This window comes from Muntiacus reevesi, chromosome 7, assembly GCF_963930625.1.
Source record: "Muntiacus reevesi chromosome 7, mMunRee1.1, whole genome shotgun sequence".
In the NCBI taxonomy this organism is placed as follows: Eukaryota; Metazoa; Chordata; class Mammalia; order Artiodactyla; family Cervidae; genus Muntiacus; species Muntiacus reevesi.
Window position 1 is genome coordinate 68,112,100 of NC_089255.1, and position 23,501 is coordinate 68,135,600.

At 36.7% G+C, this 23,501-nt stretch overlaps 1 protein-coding gene across 4 annotated transcripts in view; it reads left to right on the forward strand.

Annotated features, from left to right (window-relative positions):
* KIAA0586 (KIAA0586 ortholog) overlaps nucleotides 1-23,501 on the forward strand; it is a 118,491-nt gene that overhangs the window by 68,490 nt on the left and 26,500 nt on the right. For 2 of the 4 annotated variants that reach the window (XM_065940886.1, XM_065940888.1), the window contains 3 exons: nucleotides 5,583-5,757; nucleotides 15,050-15,207; nucleotides 18,798-18,906. In XM_065940886.1, the coding sequence (XP_065796958.1) occupies nucleotides 5,583-5,757; nucleotides 15,050-15,207; nucleotides 18,798-18,906 (442 nt within the window). The remainder of the gene's footprint in view (nucleotides 1-5,582; nucleotides 5,758-15,049; nucleotides 15,208-18,797; nucleotides 18,907-23,501) is intronic. The other 2 variants (XM_065940887.1, XM_065940889.1) reach the window with 1 other exon arrangement.

Here is a 23,501-nt window from a genome sequence, read left to right on the forward strand (position 1 = left end):
AGAGCTTTGTAGGCAGGGTAAGGCCATTGGAGTCCCTTAAGATATTGTGAGCAAGGGATTCACAAGTTAAGATATTTAAGAAGGTATCAGGAACCATGGACAAGTGAGGGGAAGATGGAGGTCTGTCAGAACGCCATTGGAGTAGCCCAGAATGAGAACAGGAACAAGGGTAGTTAAGTAGGAATGGAGAGGAGAGAGATTTAAGTTTGAGTGCAGAATTAGCAGTAACTGGTCACTGATTAAGAGAAGTTGTGCTTGTGTAGGTGTGGACTTTGAAGTGCGGAGAGAAGAGTGCCAGGTTTTGTGGGGAAGATACTGAATTTGATTTGAAACATTAAGGAGCTTAAGGAAATGCCAGGTGGAAAGGTACAGTGTGGTCACTCAGGCTGGTTAATGATAGAGTTGGGACTTGGGTTCTTGATTCTGTTTAATATTCTTTCTGTTGTGTTTGGCTGTCTTTGCTTGAACAGGTGTGAAACTGTCTTTAGATGAACTGTAGATCTGAACTCTATATATCATCCAAGGAGATGGCTAGCTTTATTTTCTGTTAATTTTTTTTCTTAAAGATTTAAATACTTAGGAAAGATAGAGGAAAAAAGATATGGAACTTAGTAATAGAAAAAAAGTAAGTTTAACTTATTCCTTCTTGTTTAAAAACAACTAATTTTTCTGCAGCTTTTTTAGCTATTGATTAAAAATTGATTTCACTGGAAAGATATTATTTGTAATTGCTGCTACTAAGTTTGAGAAAATGCTCTCATAACTCTAGAAACCAAGCTGCTTAGTATAGAGACCAGAAATCTGAGAGATAAAGGAGAGAGAAAATGAGACACACAAGTGGAACAAAAAATAGTAAAAAATAGCAGAAATGTCAGCATAATTTTAAAATTCCACTAACTAATCCCAGTTTCCTTCTTTTTGGAAATCAGTAATATTGATTGGGCTTCTCCAGTGGCTCAGTGGTAGGTTGGATCCCTGGGTTGGGAAAATGCTTGACAGAAAGGAAATGGCAACCCACTCCAGTGTTCTTGCCTGGGAAATCCCATGGAGAGAGGAGTCTGGCACGCTACAGTCTGTGGGGTCACAAAAGAGTTGGACACAACTGGACGGCTAACCACCACCACCAACAACAACAATATTGGCTCATTTACTCATTCTATTGTCAGACTTTTCCATCTTTCTAATGCTGGGAAATTTATCTCTACTACTTTTTCAATTTTTTCTTCCTCTCATCTTCTTCCCTCTCTGGCTAAAACTTATTTCCAGATATTAATACTTCTGCTTCTGTTTGTGTCTTAGATTTTCTATCTCTTCAGTCTTTTTTACTCTCTGCTTGGAGAGTTCTTCAATCTGATCTGCCAGCCACCGGTTTGTTCATTAGCCTACTGTTTATCTGACTTCTATATTATTCATATTGGATATTCTCACTTATGTCTTTTTTTTAATGATCTTTTGCTTCACGTTGTTAGTATTTTTCTTTATTCCTTTTGTGTGCATATATGTATATATGGTTAATGTTTTTCACTTTTTTTTTTTTTTTTTAACATTTACTCCTTGAGTAATTTGTTTCTTTTGTTATATGAACTCATGTTCCAGGGCCAGGGTGGGGGCAGTAGGATAAGTTCTTCTGTCTGAGAATCAGTATTGGATAAGGACTAAAATCAGGCTATGGTCTGTTTTAGTGAATATAAGGAGACAAGGTAATGAGCCCCAGGAAGGGGCTTCGCAGGCAGCACAGAACCACTCCTGATGGTGACCACGGCTGTTTGCCGGTACTCTACCATTCAGTTCTTCTGATGGTTGTTATGTCTTTAAAACACTTAGGAAGAAGTTTCTTTGAGAGGTTTTGTATTCCTGTCCTCGGGTTCAAAGGGGGACAGAGTGAGGAGTGAATCCCCATGGGTTCCTGGTCAGATGTCACCTGTAACTTTTCACCCCAACTGGGCCTTCATACTCCCTGATCTCTAGCCCAGATTGTTGCCAATATCTTTAAGGTTAAGGGGTAAGCAGTGATGATTTCCAGTTAATGAGGGAAAGAGGAAATGACAGCAGCTCTTTACATCATTCATTCCTCTCACTGCACCCCCTGTAGCCACCCTCCTCCACAGGATGCAGCCCTTTTTTCCCCCCACACACCAGGTCAAGCTAGCAGTTGGTCTTTCCCAGTGTTTTTTCAGTTTTTACTTAATTCTCAGAATCCACGGCTGCTTCTCACTTCTGTAGTTACTCCAGCATTTTTGGGGACAGGGAGCTGGCAGCCTTTGTTTGTGTGTCATCTTGGCTAGACCAGAAGCCCAGAAGTTGGAAGATTATCCTTTCCAGATTTTTTCTAAGCATCTAAACATTTGCACATGTGTTTGTGTATGCTCATGTGTGGATAATTTTGATGTATGTATGTGTGTTATTCTGCCATCTGATTCTTAAAATTTAACTAAATCCTAAAAGACATACCATATCCTTTTTATCTACCATGTAGTATTCCCTATTTTCTTCTCCTATTGAAGAATTTTTAGACTGATTCCAATTTTTCTTTCTCCAAACTATGAAAAGAATAAAATCCTTTTTTGCACCATGAGGAATTGCTTCTCTACCAGACCACCTTACCTGCCTCCTGAGAAATCTGTATGCAGGTCAAGAAGCAACAGTTAGAAGTTTGACTTGGACCAAAAGACTGATTCCAAATCGGGAAAGGAGTACATCAAGGCCATATATTGTCACCCTGCTTATGTAACTTATATGCAGAGTACATCGGGTGAAATGCTGAGCTGGATAAAGCGCAAACTGGAATCAAGATTGCTGGGAGAAATATCAATAGCCTCAGATATGCAGATGATATCACACTTATGCCAGAAAGCGAAGAGGGACTAAAGAGCCTCTTGATGAAAGTGAAAGAGGAGAGTGAAAAAGTTGGCTTAAAACTCAACATTCAGAAAACTCAGATCATGGCCTCTGGTCCCATCACTTCATGGCAAATAGATGGGGAAACAATGGAAGCAGTAAGAGACTTTATTTTTTGGGGTTCCAAAATCACCGCAGATGGTGACTGCAACCATGAAATTAAAAGACGCTTGCTCCTTGGAAGAAAAGCTGTGATCAACCTAGACAGCATATTAAAAAGCAGAGGCATTTCTTTACCAACAAAGGTCCTTCTAGTCAAAGCTGTGGTTTTCCAGTGGTCATGTATGGATGTGAGGGTTGGACTATAAAGAAAGCTGAGCACCGAAAAATTGATACTGTGGTGTTGGAGAAGACTCTTGAGAGTCCCTTGGACTGCAAGGAGGTTAAACCAGTCCATCCTAAAGGAAATCAGTCCTGAATATTCATTGGAAGGACTGATGCTGAAGCGGAAGCTCTAATACTTTGGCCACCTGATATGAAGAACCAACTCATTTGAAAAGACCCTGATGCTGGGAAAGATTGAAGGCAGGAGGAAAAAGGGATGACAGAGGATGAGATGGTTGGATGGCATCACGTACTCGATGGACATGAGTTTGAGTAAGCTCCAGGAATTGGTGATGGACAGGGAGGCCTGGCATGCTGCACTCCATGAGGTCACAAAGAGTCAGACCCGACTGGGTGACTGAACGGAACTGAACTGATAGAAGATATTGAGGGGTGGAATTACTCAGAAGGCATAGGCATTTATAATTTAAACAGACACTCAGTTCAGTTCAGTTCAGTTGCTCAGTCGTGTCCGACTCTTTGCGACCCCATGAATCACAGCACGCCAGGACTCCCTGCCCATATATAGACACTAAAGCATTGCTTTTCAGCTTTATGAGATTCTGACACCTCATTATGTATTTTTAGTCTTAAATTTTTGCCAGTCTGGTTAACAGTGACATTAAACATGTTCTCCTATGTTTTAAACATTTGTTTGTAATAAGAACTAGTAATAATGATATATTTGTAAGTTAAAATACTGCTTTGGTAAGAAAATAGTAGCTGTTCTTTGTTGTTACTCTTTGCCCAGAGGGAGCATCTGGTCAGTGAGAGTAGTCTGAGGACAGAACTGCATTTTGTACATTTATGTGAATGGGCTAGTGTAATACTGTAGATTATAGATAAACTAACTTAGAGTTGACATGAGCCTGAGATTTGAGTATAATATAAAAATGATAAATGCTTATGTGGTATTAGAGCGTTTTGTGAATAGGGAAGCTAAATCTTCCATAGAGTATTAAGGTGTTAGGTAATTTAGCAATTACAAGTACCCTTGAAAATTGGTTCATCAAAGAGAAGGTACTGTATATTGCACAACATTTATATGGTAGTAGTAGAGTAATATAGGTCCTGTGAAATATTTCTAAGGAAATGTGTCTGCCGTCATCCTGAACTTTACCCAAGAATCTTCAAGGATTTCATATTAATTGAAAAACAGTCTTTTCCTGTTTAAAGGATGTTGAGCCATTGATATTCTTTAAGAAAAGTCAGATTACAGAATATAAATCTGTAGAGGATAATTAGGGTAAATTGTAGAAAATTGTGAATGATGAGCTAGGCAGTTAAATTTTATTTTGTAGTCAACAGTCATCAAAGATGTTTCAGTAGTGATTTCTTCATATATTCTAGTTTAAAAAAAAACCCCTTGGTTGAGATTAAACTCCTTTTAAATAAAAAAATGAGAGCCTTCATATATTGGAATTTTTATTCACTTCTTGATTAGTAAACTCATTAATTAGAATATCTCCAAGTCACAACATGTGCTCGTGATTAGGTCATCTAGTTTTTAACACAGAAAGAATTTAACACATCATTTTTAAAGTTTTTACTTTATATATTTGGTAAAGAAGCATATTTGTACTTTTTGTACATTTTCAGCAAGTGTTTCATTATAAATTTCATTCTAACAACTTTAGCTGATTTTCATTCAGAAAGAACAAGAGGTAAATTTTCTATTTTCTAATTTTAAACTGTATAAACAGTTTAGGTTGTGTGCCAGCAGTTAGTGTTTTAAATAATAAAAATTTTCTGGTGTGTTTTATTGCTGTCTATTTTGGAGGTTGAATAAACAGATAATGGGTATTTAACTTCATAAAAAATACTTCATAAGAAAAACAAAGCCTCCACTTAGTTATCTTATTAAACTAACTTTCATGTAATGTGTATGTGGCTTGATAAGCACTTTCTAAAATACTTTTCAAGCAGTCAGGTGGTCAGCATCCTGATACATTTGACAGATTTTTTTTTTCATTTATTTATATTAGTTGGAGGCTAATTACTTTACAATTTTGTAGTGATTTTTGCCATACATTGATATGAATCAGCCTTGGATTTACATGTGTTCCCCATCCTGAACCCCCCTCCCACCTCCCTCCCCGTCCCATCCCTCTGGGTCATGCTAGTGCACCAGCCCTGAGCACTTGTCTCATGCATCCAACCTGGGCTGGCGATCTGTTTCACACTTGATAATATACATGTTTCAATGCTGTTCTCTCAGATCATCCCACCCTTGCCTTCTCCCACAGAGTCCAAGAGTCTGTTCTATACATCTGTGTCTCCTTTTCTGCATTTGGCAGATATTTTTTGTTTTAACTTGATTTTAATGTGATGTTTATAACAATGGTTTCTACTTTTTACAGGACTTGGAAAACAGTGTGGGTGAGCTTAGTGAAGGACAGAGGCTGCCAGCAGCAACAGCAGAGAACATCTTCATGGGACTTTCCGCACATGTGCAGCAACCTGTGGCCAAGGCAGAGTCTTCAGATGAGAAACGTGCTCTTAAGCCAGCATCTCAGCAATGTAACACAGTTGCAGGTATCCACCAAAATACTTCCTGATGTAGCGTCTGTTAGAATATTTACTTTGAATCCCATCACACTCTGTACTGTTTTCATGTTGAATGCTGTATTCTGTTTTGTATTATAATCTACAGTAGTGTTCCTACTTGGAATTAAGAAAAGCATAACTGTTTTCAGGTAGAAGCTTGCAAACCTTCTTTATTTAAAAGAGTATTCATAATTGAAAAGTTTGATAATGACTTTTTCTATATATAGCAATGTTTCCCCAAATGTGATTCATGTAACAGTGTTGGTACATGAATCTCTGGGTGGGGCATGAGATAGTTTTGGTAATATGTGTATGTCTACTTAAGATTTTTTAGTAGTGATATTATTTGTTTTAATGTATATTGGGAAAAATACAACTAGCACACGAAAACGGTCAGAGAACACAGCTTGTGTAGGACAGTGTTTAGTTTGGTAACACTGTAGAAGTTCACTCTTTATGCTGCAGGAGTTTCTGACTCAGAACTCAGTGCTCTCAGTGTTATTCTGAAACTTTATTAACTAAACTTTCAGCTGTAACAGTTTGAGAATAAGAGCAGAATAGAGAATATCAGTTTCTGGTATATGTAGTTGATTCTCATTATCTGCAGTACTTAGGTCCTATAATAGAGTCACCAGAAACACTGAATTAGGAAATACTGAGCCAGTGTTCCTAGAGGAAATACGGGGTTAGGTTCCTATGAGCCTGTATCTTATATTATATTTATATTTATTATATTTATTAATATATATACAACATTTTTGACAATATATAACCTTGCTTTATGTATGTTTCTGTTTAGAGGCACTTATTTAATATGCATTGTTGATTCATTAACACTGATTCTCATGAGCAGCAGCACTATAACTCACTCCTGAATGAAACTTACCGAGCACATACATTTTTTCTGTAAGGCCCATCAAAGCTTTTTGCACTTTGGAACACTAGAGAGCACTTCTGCACTATGTTTTGGGGCCATTTTAAAGAGCAAAATCACCAGCAAAATATATAAGAATGTGGAAAACCTGTCACTAAATAGACAATAAAAAGAATACTTGTTCACAGCATAAGAGCTGATAAGAAAGCAGAGCAGCCTGTGTTTAGCCTCATCTGCTGAGTTGTGTGTAGGGTGATTCAGGTTTTCACTGCTGTTTGCATGCATGCATGTCCACAGGTTGCATGTGCTGTGAGTGTTGATTTCAAGGTTACAAATAAATTTTATCAGGTGAATTTGCAGAAATGAAATCTTCAGAGTAATGAGGATCAACTACATTCTCATTTATTGATAATCTCATGTTCATTATTGAAGTCTATTAAATGAAAAGAACTTCTGGAGGCATGCAAATTTGCTAGAAATCAGAAAGAAGTACATTAGTGTAGAGTATTTAGACTCTCAGTTTTATATTAAGCAAACACCTTATCATTCAGAAATGAGAGACCCTCAATACTGAATTTTCCATGGAAATAAATGTAAGTTAATATTTGAATTGTTTATTTTATAAACATAGTAAAAGTATCAGTTTTTTACAGTATTTTAAATTAGGGTTCAAAGTAGCATAAAATACAACTTCTATATCTATATCCAGCTAACTGTGCAGATTGTGATTAAGTACAATTGACACTAGATGGCTCTCACAGATCACTTGAGAGCTGCTTGGTACTTGTGAACAAAGAGGTACTTACTGAATTGTTACAGAATAAAATCCATTAGGATGTATCCTATTCAGCCCATCCTTATGGTATCACCTAGCTGGTTACCTACAGTCCAGTACATTTTTAATTGTAGGTACTCTGTAGATATTTATTTAATTGAAAAAATAATAAGTTTATGGCAAATAGATGGGGAAACAATGGAAACAGTGGCTGACTTTATTTTTGGGGGGTCTAAAATCACTGCAGATGGTGATTGCAGCCATGAAATTAAAAGACGCTTACACCTTGGAAGGAAAGTTATGACCAACCGAGACAGCATATTAAGAAGCAGAGACATTACTTTGTCAACAAAGGTTCATCTAGTCAAGGCTATGGTTTTTTCAGTGGTCATGTGTGGATGTGAGAGTTGGACTGTAAAGCAAGCTGAGCGCCAAAGAATTGATGCTTTTGAACTGTGGTTTTGGAGAAGACTCTTGAGAGTCCCAGGAGATCCAACCAGTCCATCCTAAAGGAGATCAGTCCTGGGTGTTCATTGGAAGGACTGATGTTGAAGCTGAAACTCCAGTACTTTGGCCACCTGATGTGAAGAGCTGACTAATTGGCAAAGACCCTGATGCCGAGAAAGATTGAGGGCAGGAGGAGAAGGGGACGACAGAAGATGAGATGGTTGGATAGCATCATGGACTCAATGGACATGGGTTTAGGTGGACTCCGGGAGTTGGTTATGGACAGGGAGGCCTGGCGTGCTGTGGTTCATGGGGTCACAGAGTCGAACACGACTGAGCGACTGAACTGAACTGAATGTGGCATTAGATTAAGTATGTAGATGAGTCAGTATAACAGAGTGACTAAGAGCTTGAGCTTTTGAAGTTTCAGAAATCATTTTAAATTCCAGATCTCTATTTTTGGGCAAGTAACTTAATCTTTCTGAGCCCAAGTTTCTTCATCTATCAAGTAGAGATAATATTAATGTACTAGTTATCTATTTCCATGTAATAAATTACCCCAAAGCTTAGCAGATGAAGACAGCAAATATTTATTATCTCTCACAGTTTTGAAAGCCATGAATCTAGAAGTGGCTTAGCTGCATGGTTCCCAGGATCTCTCATGGGGATGTAGTTAATCTGTCGGCTGGAGCTGCCATCATCTAAGGACTTCAACTGGGGCTGGAGGATTGCTTTCCAAGCTCATTCGCATGACTGTTGGCAAGATGCCTCAGTTCCTCACCACATGAACATAACTGTTATGCTGCTCATGACATAGCAGTTCGCTTTTCCCAGAGTGGATGATCTGAGAGACAGTGAGCACCCAAGATGGAAACCATGGTGTCTTTTATAACCTAAAGTCAAAAGTGACATGTCATCACTTCTGCCACATTCAGTTGATAGCAAAGACCAATCCTGGAATAATATAGTAGGGGACTACAGAAAGGTCTGAATACCAGGAGACAAGTGTTAGGGGGCTGTAGTGGAAGCTGCTTATCACAAGCAGTACCTGCCTCATAAGGTTATTAGAGGTCATTCAGTCAGTTCAGTCGCTCAGTCATGTCCGACTCTGTGACCCCATGAACCGCAGCACGCCAGGCCTCCCTGTCCATCACCAACTCCTGGAATCCACCCAAACCCATGTCCCTTGAGTCGGTGATGCCATCCAACCATCTCATCCTCTGTCGTCCCCCTCTCCTCCTGCCTTCAATCTTTCCCAGCATCAGGGTCTTTTCAAATGAGTCAGCTCTTGCATATAAAGTAGTTAGCATGATGCTTGACACATGATACTGTTACTTTCTTTAATAATGCTTGGAGAAGGTAAAAATACCTTCTCAAATATATTTAATAGAACCAGAAATTACACACAGTTGCCTAAAAAGAAGGTGCCTATAGAGGACTAGTTTGTCCCTCTTGTTTTATGTATTTAGTTACATTATTTCTGCTTTATTGACTATGCCAAAGCCTTTTACTGTGTGAATCACAATAAACTGTGGAAAATTCTGAAAGAGATGGGAATACCAGACCACCTGACCTGCCTCTTGATAAGCCTGTATGCAGGTCAGGAAGCAATAGTTAGAACTGGACATGGAACAACAGACTGGTTCCAAATTGGGAAATGAGTACGTCAAGGCTGTATATTGTCACCCTGCTTATTTAACTTATATGCAGAGTACATCATGAGAAATGCTGGGCTGGAGGAAGCACAAGCTGGAGTCAAGATTGCCAGGAGAAATATCAATAACCTCAGATATACAGATGACACCACCCTTATGGCAGAAAGTGAAGAAGAACTAAAGAGCCTCTTGATGAAAGTGAAAGAGGAGAGTGAAAAAGTTGGCTTAAAGCTCAACATTCAGAAAACTCAGATCATAGCATCTGGTCCCATCACTTCATGGCAAATAGATGGGGAAACAGTGGAAACAATGGCTGACTTTATTTTTCTGGGCTCCAGAATCACTGCAGATGGTGATTGCAGCCATGAAATTAAAAGATGCTTACTCCTTGGAAGGAAAATTATGACCAACCTAGACAGCATATTAAAAAGCAGAGACATTACTTTGTCAACAAAGGTTCGTCTAGTCAAGGCTATGGTTTTTTCAGTGGTCATGTATGGATGTGAGAGTTGGACTATAAGGAAAGCTGAGCACCGAAGAATTGATGCTTTTGAACTGTGGTGTTGGAGAAGACTCTTGAGAGTCCCTTGGACTGCAAGGAGATCCACCAGTCCATCCTAAAGGAGATCAGTCCTGGGTGTTCATTGGAAGAACTGCTGTTGAAGCTGAAACTCCAGTACTTTGGCCACCTGATGCGAAGAGCTGACTCATTTGCAAAGACCCTGATGCTGAGAAAGATTGAGGGCAGGAGGAGAAGGGGACAACAGAGGATGAGATGGTTGGATGGCATCACTGACTCGATGGACATGGGTTTGGGTAAACTCCGGGAGTTGGTGATGGACAAGGAGGCCTGGCATGCTGCGGTTCATGGGGTCGCAAAGAGTCAGACACGACTGAGCGACTGAACTGAACTGAACTGAATGGTTATTGTGGAAGAATGAGTCCTGTGTATCACTATTTCTGCTACTGTCTAATCTCATGCCTTTCATGTTGATTTCTAATAGCTTTTTTTGCAGAGGCTCATCTGTTCTTACCTTGCCTGTCCCCACCTCTGCTCATTTTCAGAAAGTATCCTATTTGCAACTCATAGTCCTATACCACTGTTTCTAATTCTGAGGCTCTCAGGTTGGGTTGAATAACAAAAAGATGCTAAATAAGGTTTGAAGAATTGTCTTAAGAACCCCAAAATGTGAACTGGTGTTTTGAACAAACTCTAAGGACTCTGAGATTTACTACCAATTATAGCTCTTCATTTGAAGATCCCCTGGAGAAGGAAATGGCAACCCACTCTAGTTCTCCTGTCTGGAAAATCCCATGGACGGAGGAGCCTAGGAGGCTGCAGTCCATGGGGTCACAAAGAGTTGGCTCGACTGAGCGACTTCACTTTCACTTTTACTCAGAAAATGCACTGAATACCTGCATGTACCCGGCAGTGTATTGGTACTAAATAAGGGTTTTGAGAGACAGAGGTAATAGATGTCTGCTCTCCAGAGAGTTTACAAACTCATGTAGGATAATGTGAGACAACAATTATAGTATTGTTGATTAATGCAACAACACAGGCTGCTATAGGAGCGCAGAGGAGGAATAACCCACACATGAGGGCTCAGAGAAAGTTTCCTGGAAGAGCCAATGTGAAACTGAATATTAGAGGAATTAGCCAGACTCTAAAAGGTGATAAACATGTTCCAGTTTGTTCATTTACTTATTCAGAAAATATTTTTTGATTGCTTACTCTGCTCTAAGCATATTCTAGGTGGTAGGAACATAAAACCTGGTAACACCTTATTCTTAGTGAATTTTTTCTCTAGTAGAGATAGTATATGAGAAAGCAAAAACATGCAATAGGTTATTGTGGTTATTGTAAAGCAGTCCAAGTAGGATTGGGGATACAGGTCAGTTGTATCTGGGGAGGGCAATCAAGACAGACATCATATGTGAGGAACTTACTTGAAATGAGTTCTCAGTGATGAATAGGCATTTGCTATGTAGTAAGTGTAGGAGAACCTTCGTGACAGAATACATAATAAGACAAGGGGATAAAGTTGAAAAGACAAAGAAACTTAAGCAGGAAAATGTAAGTACTTTATTACTGATTCAGAGCTTAGGATGTAATGAAATTGGACCAATAAGCAGAAACTAGGTAGATGTAGGTGATAACATCCAGTGGTTTTTGGATTTACTCTAAGATAGTAGAGATTTATTGGGGTGTAAATGGAAAATAACTCCAATCTTGCTTTATATTTATTCCCATGGAAAAGTCACTTGTGAATTTCTAACAATTCTGAATGTTTTATAATATCCACAGATCCATTAAGGATTGTATATAAATGAGTGAAATGATCAAATTTGCCTTTTATTTGGCAAGAACATGTGAGGTGCAGTGCGATGGATAGACTGGAGGGAATTAAGGCTGGAGGCAATGGACCTCTAGCTGAGACAATTATAGTAAACTTGGTGAGTCATTACTGAGCAGCAGGGAAATGTAAAAAGGGGGATTTGGTAGACATTTGAGAAGGAGAGCAGACAAGACTTAGTTTAGATATGAGAAATGCAAAAGAGAAGATCTAAGAAATCTCCAGGTTTCTGGCTAAAATGATTTGATAGTTGGTATCTCCATTCACTGAGGGAGAGAGGAGATATGGAGGAAAGATAGAATTAGGAGGAAATAAGAATGAGTGGAATTTGAGGTGCCTTTGGGTTTCATTCAAATGGAATAACTTACTAGACGTGCAAGAACCAAAGCTGTTGCTGGCACTGGCAATTCAAGCAGACCTAGTCTTCCCTGAAAGTCTGCATGGCTGTTTTTTCAAAGCAGTAGTATTCTAGAAAAATAAAATTAGGGATTTTATTAGGGATTTCAAATTATAATTAATTTAATTAAATTTGACTTGAATGGAATAATCCTTTGACCATCTCTCTTAAAAAGGGATAACTAACATAATTAAACTCAATGAGTGTAATTTTTAGAGGTGATGTAGCAAATTCAACATTGTTGTGATTATTGTCATGGAATCCTTGCCTGACCCCGTATCACTGAGTTAGATACCGTCAAATATTCTGTCTGTGTTGTCCTCTAATGTCACCTGCCTATTGTTGCTCTTATCACACTGATTTGTAATCTCACTTGAGAGTGCGGACTTTATCTTGTCTGCTGTCATAGCTCTGTCCTCTAGCAGAGAATGTAGCATAGTCAGTAAATAAAGGTTAAGTGAGAGTGTTTTATGAGTGGAAAGTTATTATGCACTTTTCATGCTTTGGGGAGATGTTTGTTTATACACTTTCTGGGTTTCTACATATAATTTTTTTCTTTTATCACAGTCTGTCTTATGTCTTTGTAATTAATTTTTTTCTTTACACCCATGTGTTAGCCACATATCATTTTATATAAAAATAAAATGTGATTATATTATATATTACTCTAAATTATAGATTCCTTTTTTTTTTTTTAGTGTTCTTGATCTACCCCTCCTCCTCACATTTTTTCCTGTCCCACTTCATGCCTTATCTCAGGTAACACATGTTGAGATTCTGATATGTAACCTTTTAGGGTTTTTTTCCTTCTGCATATAATTATATGCACACACATATGGTATGTGTATATTTGTTGTCATTTGTTGTCATTTTTCAAGTTGAGATTATATCATGTGTTTTGTTTTCACCCAGGAAACCCTGTGGAAATTACTCCAGGTCAACTAGTATTACTTAAATTCATTCTTTTTATTGACTGCATAAAACCTTTCAGTGTGGATTTCCAGTAATTTATTCAGTCATTGCTCTATTGATGAATGTTTACTTTATTACCATTTCCGCCCACTATAAACATTGCTAGAGTAAATATTCACTCATGTATAGCCTAACATTGGAGAAGGAAATGTCAACCCACTCCGGTATTCTTGCCTGGAGAATCCCATGGACAGAGGAGCCTGGCAGGCTACAGTCCGTGGGGTCGCAAAGAGTTGGACACAACTGAGTGACTAACAGCAACAACAACATAGCCTAACATATTGCTGCATTTTATATTTAGGGAGTAGTTCCCCAGAAATGACAGGTCCAAGGGAAAATATATTTTAACTTTTAAAATAGTTATGCCAAGCTGCTGTCTTAAAATTTTAAACTGATTTATTTTTATCAGTAATATATTACAACCTTTCCCCTGTATCCCTGCCAGATATTATTTTTATTACCATTTTTATTTTTGTCAATTAAAGTATAAACATATGACTGACTCCTGGTGAGTTTATATTTGATGATTACTTGGATTTGCTCTTCTGTGAATTACCTACTTAAGTTCTTCCCCTGTCAGGTTATAAGTTTTTCTTATAACTTTATATAAAACTTACTGTGGCTCAGCTGATAAAGAATCCACCTGCAATGTGGGAGACCTGGGTTTGATCCCTGGGTTGGGAAGATCCCAACGAGGGGAAAGGCTACCCACCCCAGTATTCTGGCCTGGAGAATTCCATGAACTGTATAGTCCATGGGTTTGCAAAGAGTCAGACATGACTGAGCAACACTCACTTACCTAAAAATACAGATTAATGTAAAAAAATAGAGAGTGATTATTTGCTATACCTAAGAAATTTTTAACAGACTACCTGTAAGTGGAAAATATAATATCTGTGGGGTCTTAAAATATCATTTCATTTGAAACAATTGAGTTTTTGTGTAGCGCTTCAGGTCTATTTCTGTTGATTAAAATGAGATAGATAATACTGTATTATATTTAAAAGATGACCATTAATTAGGAAAAACAGAATTTTCTGAAAAATAATTTAACAAGAATGTGAAATAAGGAACAGTGAGTAGGAGTTGAAAGATGAGGATTTTAGTTGCTGTATACCTCTTAACTAGAATTCTGATTTTTTAACAATTGGTTAACTTACCTGAGCCTTAGCTTTGTCAGTGAAAGACAGTTATAAAATTATCTGATCTTCCTACCTTACAGAATGATTGTGAGATTCAGATTAAATGAGATCATGTATGTGAAAGTGCTTGGAGTTTAAAGTGCAATATAAATGTACAGTGATGTTATTAGATAAATATTTTGTTCATATTGTCTTCTTTTTATTGATTTGATTGAGATGTCATTTGAATGAGGAAAAGAGGAGTTTGATTGAAGAAAAATATCTACAGAGCAGAGCTAAGCAATACCTACCAACATTTTCTAGTCAGGAAATTGTCCTTTGCTTTAAGATTACATTTTAGATAGAAAGTATTCTATTGACCTTTATTGATCGAAAAGGTATTCTGGAGGGTTGGGATTTGGTATGTAAGAGTGGGTGTCATGTGGGGGCTGCATAAACAACTTGCTGACTAGAACCCTAGAATTATCCATAGATATGTTTGAACATAGGTACTTTTTGAATTTGCTATGATCTTTGGTTTTAATTGCAATGAAGGCTTGGTGACAGGCATTTTCCGTTGAAATATTTCTATTTCTAATTCAGCAGGTGAGAAAATTGGCAATTTTAGCCAATTTTTCTTTCTTTAAGAAATAGTTTAACTTTCTGTTTACATATTTGATAGCAGATGCTGTTTATGAAGATTTATGTGCTAGTCATGGTCCAATGAGTTTGGGAGAATTGGAGTTGCAGCCAGATCCTCACATTACTCTTCCCACGACACTTGTGACAGCACAAGAAAGTGATGTTAAATTACCAGAAGCCGCTGAGGACTTTCCTCAGGTACCCAATTAATAGTACTTGTACTTTACTTAAATCAGAATGGTAACAGTATTGCCTCAGCATGGTACACTGTCAAGAGCACAGTCTCTGGAATCAGACAGCCTTAAATCTTGCCTCCTTTTTTCTTTTTTTTTTAACTGACTCAAACTTGGCTATAAATCTTAGCTTATCCAACTTCTAGCTGGGACCTTGAACACATACATAGCCTTTTTCTAAGCTTTAATTTCCTCGTCTTTAAGTTAAAAATTAGAAATAACGTATATAAAAATGCCTGTTACCTAGGTAGATAGCTATGTTCTATATTCCCATGCAATAACTAGCTTAGTAGTTTGTGCATAGTAGGTATTCAGTAAATATTTATTATATTAAAATTCATGAATTCTTGTGTACTGAAAAAATAGGATACTCTCCAAGATGTAAAAAAAAGAATGCTCATGTTAAATTAAGTGCAATAGTATTTAATAATAATGCTATTACAATATTTCTCATTTTAGATTAATGTATTCAATAAATAGTCATGGTATGGTATTATACAGCATTGCAGGGTGTTGCAGATGAAAGCCAAAAATGTGGAAGATAAAGATTGTTTATGGAATCCACTATTATGTAGGGTTTAATATTAATGACCTATGACCAAATAAAGATCAGGAAAAAACTAATAATGAATAAATATCTTAGTTACTTCTGTAATAAAATAAAAGTTGTTTGTGACCTTAGGCTAGGCAAAAATGGCACCAAAAACTGTGTCCATGAAAGAACAAAATTAATAAACTGGTCTTATCAAAAATAAGAACTTCACTTTAAGACACATTGTTAAAAGAATGAAAAGACAAGCTACAGCTTGGGAGAAGATATTTGCAAATCACTTATCTGATAAAAGTCTAGGATATATAGGGAGCTCAGAATTCAATATTAAGAAAACAATCCAATTTTAAAAATGGATGAAATCTTTGGATAGATACCTTACCCAAAGAAATGAGCACACAGAAAGATTTTCAACATCAAGTAATTATTAGGAAAATGCCAATTAAAATCACAATGAAATGCTACTATGCATTAGAACATCTAAAATTAGAAAGGCCAACAAGCCAAGTTTTGGCAAGTGTAAAGCACTTAAACTCATATGCTGCTGTGAGAATGTAATATGATTCAACCACTTTGGAAAACAGTTTGGCAATTTCTTAAAAAAGTAAAACGTACACCTACCATATGACCCAGACATTTCACTCCTAAGTATTTATTTACCCAAGAGAAACTAAAACATGTCTACACAAAGACTTACACAAGAATGTTGATAGCAATTTTCCATCCCTGGGTCAGAAAGATCCCTCCAAGAAGGAAATGGCAGCCCACTCCAGTGTTCTTGCCTAGGAAATTAATGGACAGAGGAGCCTGACAGCTACCATCCATGGTGTCACAAAAGAGTCGGACACGACTTAGTGACTAAACAACAGCAAAAACTGGACACACACAAATGTCCATAAGTTGCTAAATATACATGTTTTGGCATATCTATAAGATGGAATACTATTTAGCAAGAAGAAGCCATGGACTACTGATGCATACAGTAACATAGATGATTTTCACAAGAGTTATGTTAAGGGAAAAAAGCCAGAACCCACACCCAAATAAGAGTGCATACTTTATGATTCCACTTATATGAAATTCTAGATGATGCAAGCTAATCTGTAGTTATAGGAAGGAATACAGAAGTATATATATGTCAAAATTTAGCAAATGATACACTTGAAATATATGCTGTTTATTGTTTATCAATTGTACCTCAATAAAGATATTTAGGCTTCCCTGGTGACTCAGATGGAGAAGCGTCTGCCTACAATGCGGGAGAGCTGGGTTCGATCCCTGGGTCGGGAAGATCCTCTGGAGAAGGAAATGACAACCCACTCCAGTACTCTTGCCTGGAAAATCCCATGGACAGAGGAGTGTGGTAGGCTACAGTCCATGGGGTCGCAGAGAGTTGGACACGACTGAGCGACTTCACTTCACTTCTTCACTGCAAAGATATTTAAAAAATAAAAAAAAAAGATTGCTCTCCTTTATTTATTGGCCTGTTTTAAAATAAAACTGCAAAGTGTTACTATTAGAATGGCTTCAAAAAAATTCATTTCTTAGATTTCCTTTATTAAAGGAAAAATAGACTGGTGATAATAATAGCATAAACTTATTTATAGTGCTTATACTCAACTGGATGCTGTTCTATGTTTGTTACATATTTAACTCATTTAATCCTTACAAAAACCTACTGAGGTAATTATTATTATCATCCCCATTTTATGAATGATGAAATTGAGGTATTGGGGCATTAAGTAACTTACCCAAAGTCAAAGCTAGGTAATGCCTTACCCAGAGTCGAATACAAGCAATTTAGCTCCTTAACCTGCATGCGTACGTGCTCACCTCTTTGTGACCCCCTGGACTGTAGTCTGCCAGGCTCCTCTGTCCATGGGATTTTCCAGGCAAGAATACTGGAATGGGTTGCCCTTGCTTTCTCCAGGGGATCTTCCTGACCCAGGAATCAAACCTGTGTCTCCTGAGTCTCCTGCATTGGTAGGCAGGTTGTTTACCACTGAGTCACCTGGGAGGCCCCACAATACTCTGTGATTAAGGGAGGCAGACAGTAGGAAGGTTCATAGGAAAGATCTAGTTAAAGTGGCCCGAGATAGTCGTAGTACTCATTTTAGAAATACACATCAAAATAACACTTCCTTCAGGGCAGAAACCTACATAACAAAGACTCTAAACTCTGAAGATCAGTGGTAAGGCTAGTTGTGACTATTGCAGCCTGAAACTGCTCATTCTTACCTGTAGATAAATAGGTATCTGCCAGAACTGGAGTGGTTATTTGAGTCCATGTGGATAGGTTTCAGATTCTTCTATGCTTGTATTTTGATAAGAGTTCAGAGACATTTTAAGTTTCTGTCGAATTGTATCTGGTAGCTGTTCTTAGAGACTCATTCATAACTAGACTCATAAAACAGGAAAGAAAGAAAATGGCTAAATTCATCATAATTTGTAATGTGTGATTGTGAAGGAATTTTACTACTGAAAATTTTAAATTTGGTTAGATTGTAGTAAGGAAAAGAGATGATGGGGCTTATGGTAGAATATACATTTCTTGAGTGACAAAGAATAATAATACCTCCTGAACACTTGTGAGAATTAAATGATGTTATTATATATAAAAGCTTTTTGAAAATTGCAGTACATTATGCAGATTTTCATTTTATGCAAAAATAGTTATATGGAAGTACTTACAGCCAAATTAAGTTTTTATCCTGTCTAAATCCATCATGTATGTATCTAGAATAGTTGATTTATAAGTAGCTCTGAATTCTCTAGTCAGAAATAGAAACCATTTGCATACTTGAAATCTGTATATTATCCAGATCTTTTGAAAGATTTTACTTGTAATACCTTTTCTTTTGTAATATGTACTCCATTTCCCATCTGGTACTTAGAAAGCATGCATGATATTCAAATTTTATATAATAAACATGTAAATAATTGCTCAGATCTTTTAAAAGTAACTTAAAAAATGATATTATGACTTCATGTCTTTAATTCTTTAGTACCAACAAAAGCAAGACCAAGATGTTAAGCAAGTTGAACACAAGCCAGTTCAAAGTCGTTTAATACGTGTAAGAAATAAATCTGATATTTCACTTTCACAGCAGCAAGGTAAGATTAGTTTTCTTGTAATAGTAGTTTGATACTTGTGATACTGAACAAATACATAATGAGAATTCTTTACTTTATATGTCTTATTATCTCTAGGGTTTTGTTATTGTTTTTTCACATTTAGTCCATTGGGGTTAAGACTCTCATCCTGTATTTGAGTATATATTTGTTAGTTCTTTTGATCAGTAAATACTATTTCTAATAGATTTTTAAAACTCTTAGGTAGTATTTTTCTTTTAATCTTATTTTTTGTTTCTTGTACAATTGAATGACAGTATCTTTTTATCTGTGTACAAGTCTGTATCATGGTTGTCTGTTTTAAATTATGATAAAGGCAGCAGTTATGAATATTCAGGAACTTTGCAAAGGCTGTTTATATTGTGTGGTGATTTGATTAACAGGTACAGCTTATAAAACAAAGGACTCATGTTAAATGCTATCATATGAATGAACTTTTCTGTACTGTTTGATTAACAAAATGATGTGGCTGAATGATTCTATACTCAGTATCACAGCATTTTGATGTCTTTATGTTTTTGCACGGTTGCTTTGTTTGCCTTCTTGCTTCTTAGTCATTTAAATTTTATATAATTTAAATTCTGAAATTTGGCAGAAGAAATTAAGATGTCTTTTGTTTAAAAATTCTTCTATCTGCAAAAGTGTTAGGAATATTTTGAGCAGTAGAAATTTTTTTTTTTTTTGCTTTTGTATTTGTGTTTTTTTTAGCTCTTGTATTGAATGCCAGTCTAATTGCAAAAGTAACAGCATTTGGCATTTTGGGGAAGACCTAAATGAGAAAGAGCTTAAGATTATGTTATTTATGTTTTTACTTTTCTGTTTGTTTTCTCTTCCTTTCTTGCTCCAGCTTTTCAGAACTTTGCCCTCCTGACCACTGTTTAAAACTTAACAATGGTACAGTAATGTTAGTTATTATGTTGATATTATATTTTAGAACCCTATGGAAAATTGCCTGTAAAACTTTCCTCATTGTATTAAATCATGACTATGTAGATATGAGCAAAGGAATATGTCTAAAATAGTATCAGGACTGCCTTGATGTCCTACTGAATTCTGTTACCACTCATGGCCAATGACTATATATTTAATTTAGTTTTCTAAAAAAATACATATTTCTTAAATGTATAAATGAATTTTATCTCCTTGGAGAAGGTTGTATATAATAAAACGATCACTTTTCTCAGCTAATGAGGAAAATATATTTGGGAATATTTTAAAGGTAAATCTCTTTAGGAAAGTGACATTGTTTTTAGTTTCATGTATATGAATGGCCACAAGATGGCAATATCTAAATTTTTGTTGACTTACAACAATATCATTAAATAATGTCCAACTAACATTTAATGTCAATAAAAATAGTAAAATAAAAATAAAAGAAGCCAGTGTGTTAGCTAGTGATGCAGTTTTATTTAGAAAGAATTTAGAATAATTGGATTTAATATGTGTAAAAATTATTTTCATTTAATTTTACATCTAATACAAAGAATCTGCCTGCAATGCAGGAGACCCATTTTGATTCCTGGGTGGGGAAGATTCCCTGGAGAAGAGGTAGGCTACCCACTCCAGTATTCATGGGCGTCCCTGGTAGCTCAGACGGTAAGGAATCCACCTGCAGTGCAGTTCCATCCCTGTGTTGGGAAGATCCCCCTGGAAGAGGGCATGGCAACCCACTCCAGTATTCTTCCTGGAGAACCTCCATGGACAGAGGAGCCTGGTGGGCTACAGTCCATGGGCCACAGAGTCAGACGCAACTGAGTGACTAAGCACGTTACCGTATAAGACAGAAGTTAGGGGGGCAGGCCTGTGTCAGCTTTAACCAGGACAAATAAATACCCAGTGGGCTATAGACAGAACATTTCAAATAGGAGCCGAGTGTTTCACTCTCTAATTGATATAGATCTCCCTACTAAATATTTTTTGAATGAATATGATTCCTTTGGCAATAGTCAGTTACAACTTTTTTCCCCGTAAATTTTGTGGGTTTTTTCCCTCTGATAAAACTCTGATACGTTGCCAAATGTTTCAGAGACTAGGAAAGTCAGAGTGCCAAAATAATCCTCTAGGGCTTTCAGGACTTTGACTGACCTTGAAGGAATTCAATCCTATCTTTCATACACAAAGGGTCTTGAAGATAATGAAGGAAATTCACCTTATCACAAGGGAATCAAAACCACATCTTTTCTGGAAGATAAATTCTTCTAGGAATACTTGAACCCAAAATTATGGCTGTTTCAGGAAGAAGTATCATGTATTTCACTTTGAAATGTATAGTAGTTTTATATGTGTGTGTGTGTGTGTGTGTGTGTGTATATCAAGAAACCAAGCCAAAAAAAAAAAAAAAGAAAAAGAAACCAAGCCATTTACTAGCAATAGTGGTAGTTTTTCAGTGATCATCCATTAAAAATTGACTGAAGATAATGGTAGAACAGATTCTAGCACTAAGCTTCTGGGAAATCTGTAAAGACAAGCTTTCCCCTCTCCCCTGGATTATTACTTGCAAATTTTAACCCAAAAGAGAAAAATCGAATTGAGTTCTGAAAGATGATATCTTTGGAGTCTAAAACTCTTGGCATTGAATTCATTGAATATATTTTTGATCACATGATATCACTTATCTGATTATAAGCCCTGATTAATTATCTAACAGTTTCATAGTGAAAGCAACTTTTTAATAATTTAGCAACTCATTTTTCCCTTTTCACTGTGCAACTTAGCTTTCCTCAGTACAAATGAAATATTTGTATTTAAATTCATGTATTTGTTATGAATCCAGGAACAATTAAATTCTATTGTGATATATTAAAACAATCCACTTTAAAAAATATTTTTCTTTAGTTTTTCTCTTAAAATTTTAAGAACTTCATAGTAAATAATAAATTAGAAAGTCAAACATGCTTTACTAGAGTCAATGGGAAAAAATTAGAGTATATGTTTTGTTCTTAAATAGTTGTCACAGGTGTTTAAAATTACAGCCTTCTTCAGTTTTCTTATTTATAAATGATATATGTTGCTCAGAAAATATGTATTAAAGTGCTAAAAGTAATTAATGTAATTAAAATAATTTATCAAAATCTGGTTACTTTTTTGTGGGAAATCACAGATAGATTTCTTTTTTTTACATTATGTATTGAATTGGGTTTCCCTCGTGGTAAAGAATCTGCCTGCAGTGCAGGAGACTTAGATTCCATCCCCGGCTTGGGAAGATCCTTTGGGAATGGCAACCCACTCCAGTATTCTTGCCTGGAAAATTCCACGGGCAGAGGAGCCTGGCAAACTACAGGCCATGGGGTCACAAAGAGTCGGCTCAATGGATATGAGTTTGAGCAAGCTCCAGGAGATAGTGAAGGACAGAGAAGCTTGGCATGCTGTAGCCCCTGGGGTCGCAAAGAATCAGACATGACTTAGCGAATGGGCAACACCAACAAATGTCTTGAATTTAATTCCTTTACATGTTAGCACCTTTTATACCTCACTACAGTGATTGTAACTTCAGATATGTTATGTGAGAATTAGGAAATTCAAAGCTTATATATATTTGGAAGCTATTTCTAACCACATGTGCAAATGAAAATTTTTGCCTTTGTATTTGAAATATAGTTAAGTTACAATAGATCTCAGAATTACAATTGATTTTAGTAATTTTAAAATCACAGTTAAAAGTTTGTTTAATTGACTTTTTTTCTCATAATGTATGACAGTAATTTAAAAACCATGTGTGTAGATATCTGATAGGGTTCCTGGAAGAAGTGGCACAGACTAACAAGTCTGCCCCAAATCTATGTAACCAAATGTTTAATAAGCATAATCTGAGTAAATGTGTTTTTTTACAAATCCATGCTATTACTGATTAATAAAACAGAAATTCACTTTAAAGTGTTGCTGAATGTGGGGTTTCTGTTTTCCCCTAGGAGGAGGAGGGTGGAGAGTGTCACTTCTAACTATAATAAAATGTCAGATGAACTATAAAATCATAGCATTTCTTGAACCAATCAGATAGCTTATAATGTAGAGCAAGTAGCTTAAAGTCCAAAGAAAGGCAGACTTCTCCAGAGAGATGGGACACAGGAACTGTGTCACCAGAGACTGTGCCACAACATAGCCACAGGCACCAGACAAGCAGATAAAGATGTGTTTGACTTCTCTTTAATGAATTACTAAAGGCCAAGCATAGAGCCATTGGTAGCTACTGATATAAAAGTAGTTCACTCCTACTTGGAATCTCTTCTCCACAGACTTCTGGACAAAGAAAGAATGGGAGCTAGGAAAGGAGACGGGAGAGATTCTCATTCACTGATACAGTCTTTGAAGGGTAGCTCCCACTGCCAGCAAAATGGGAGAACTCATTCCAGCATAACCCTGATACCAAAACCAGGCAAAGCCTTTACTGGAAAAGAAGATTATAAACCAGTATTCCTCATGACCATAGACAAAAAATTCCTCTACAGAATACTGCCAAATTGAACTGACACTTACTATTCAGCATTCAGTCCTCTCTGAACCCGCAGTTGAAAACGGCTTCAGTCCGGTCCAGCTCAGTCACTCAGTCGTGTCTGACTCTTTGAGACCCCGTGGACTGC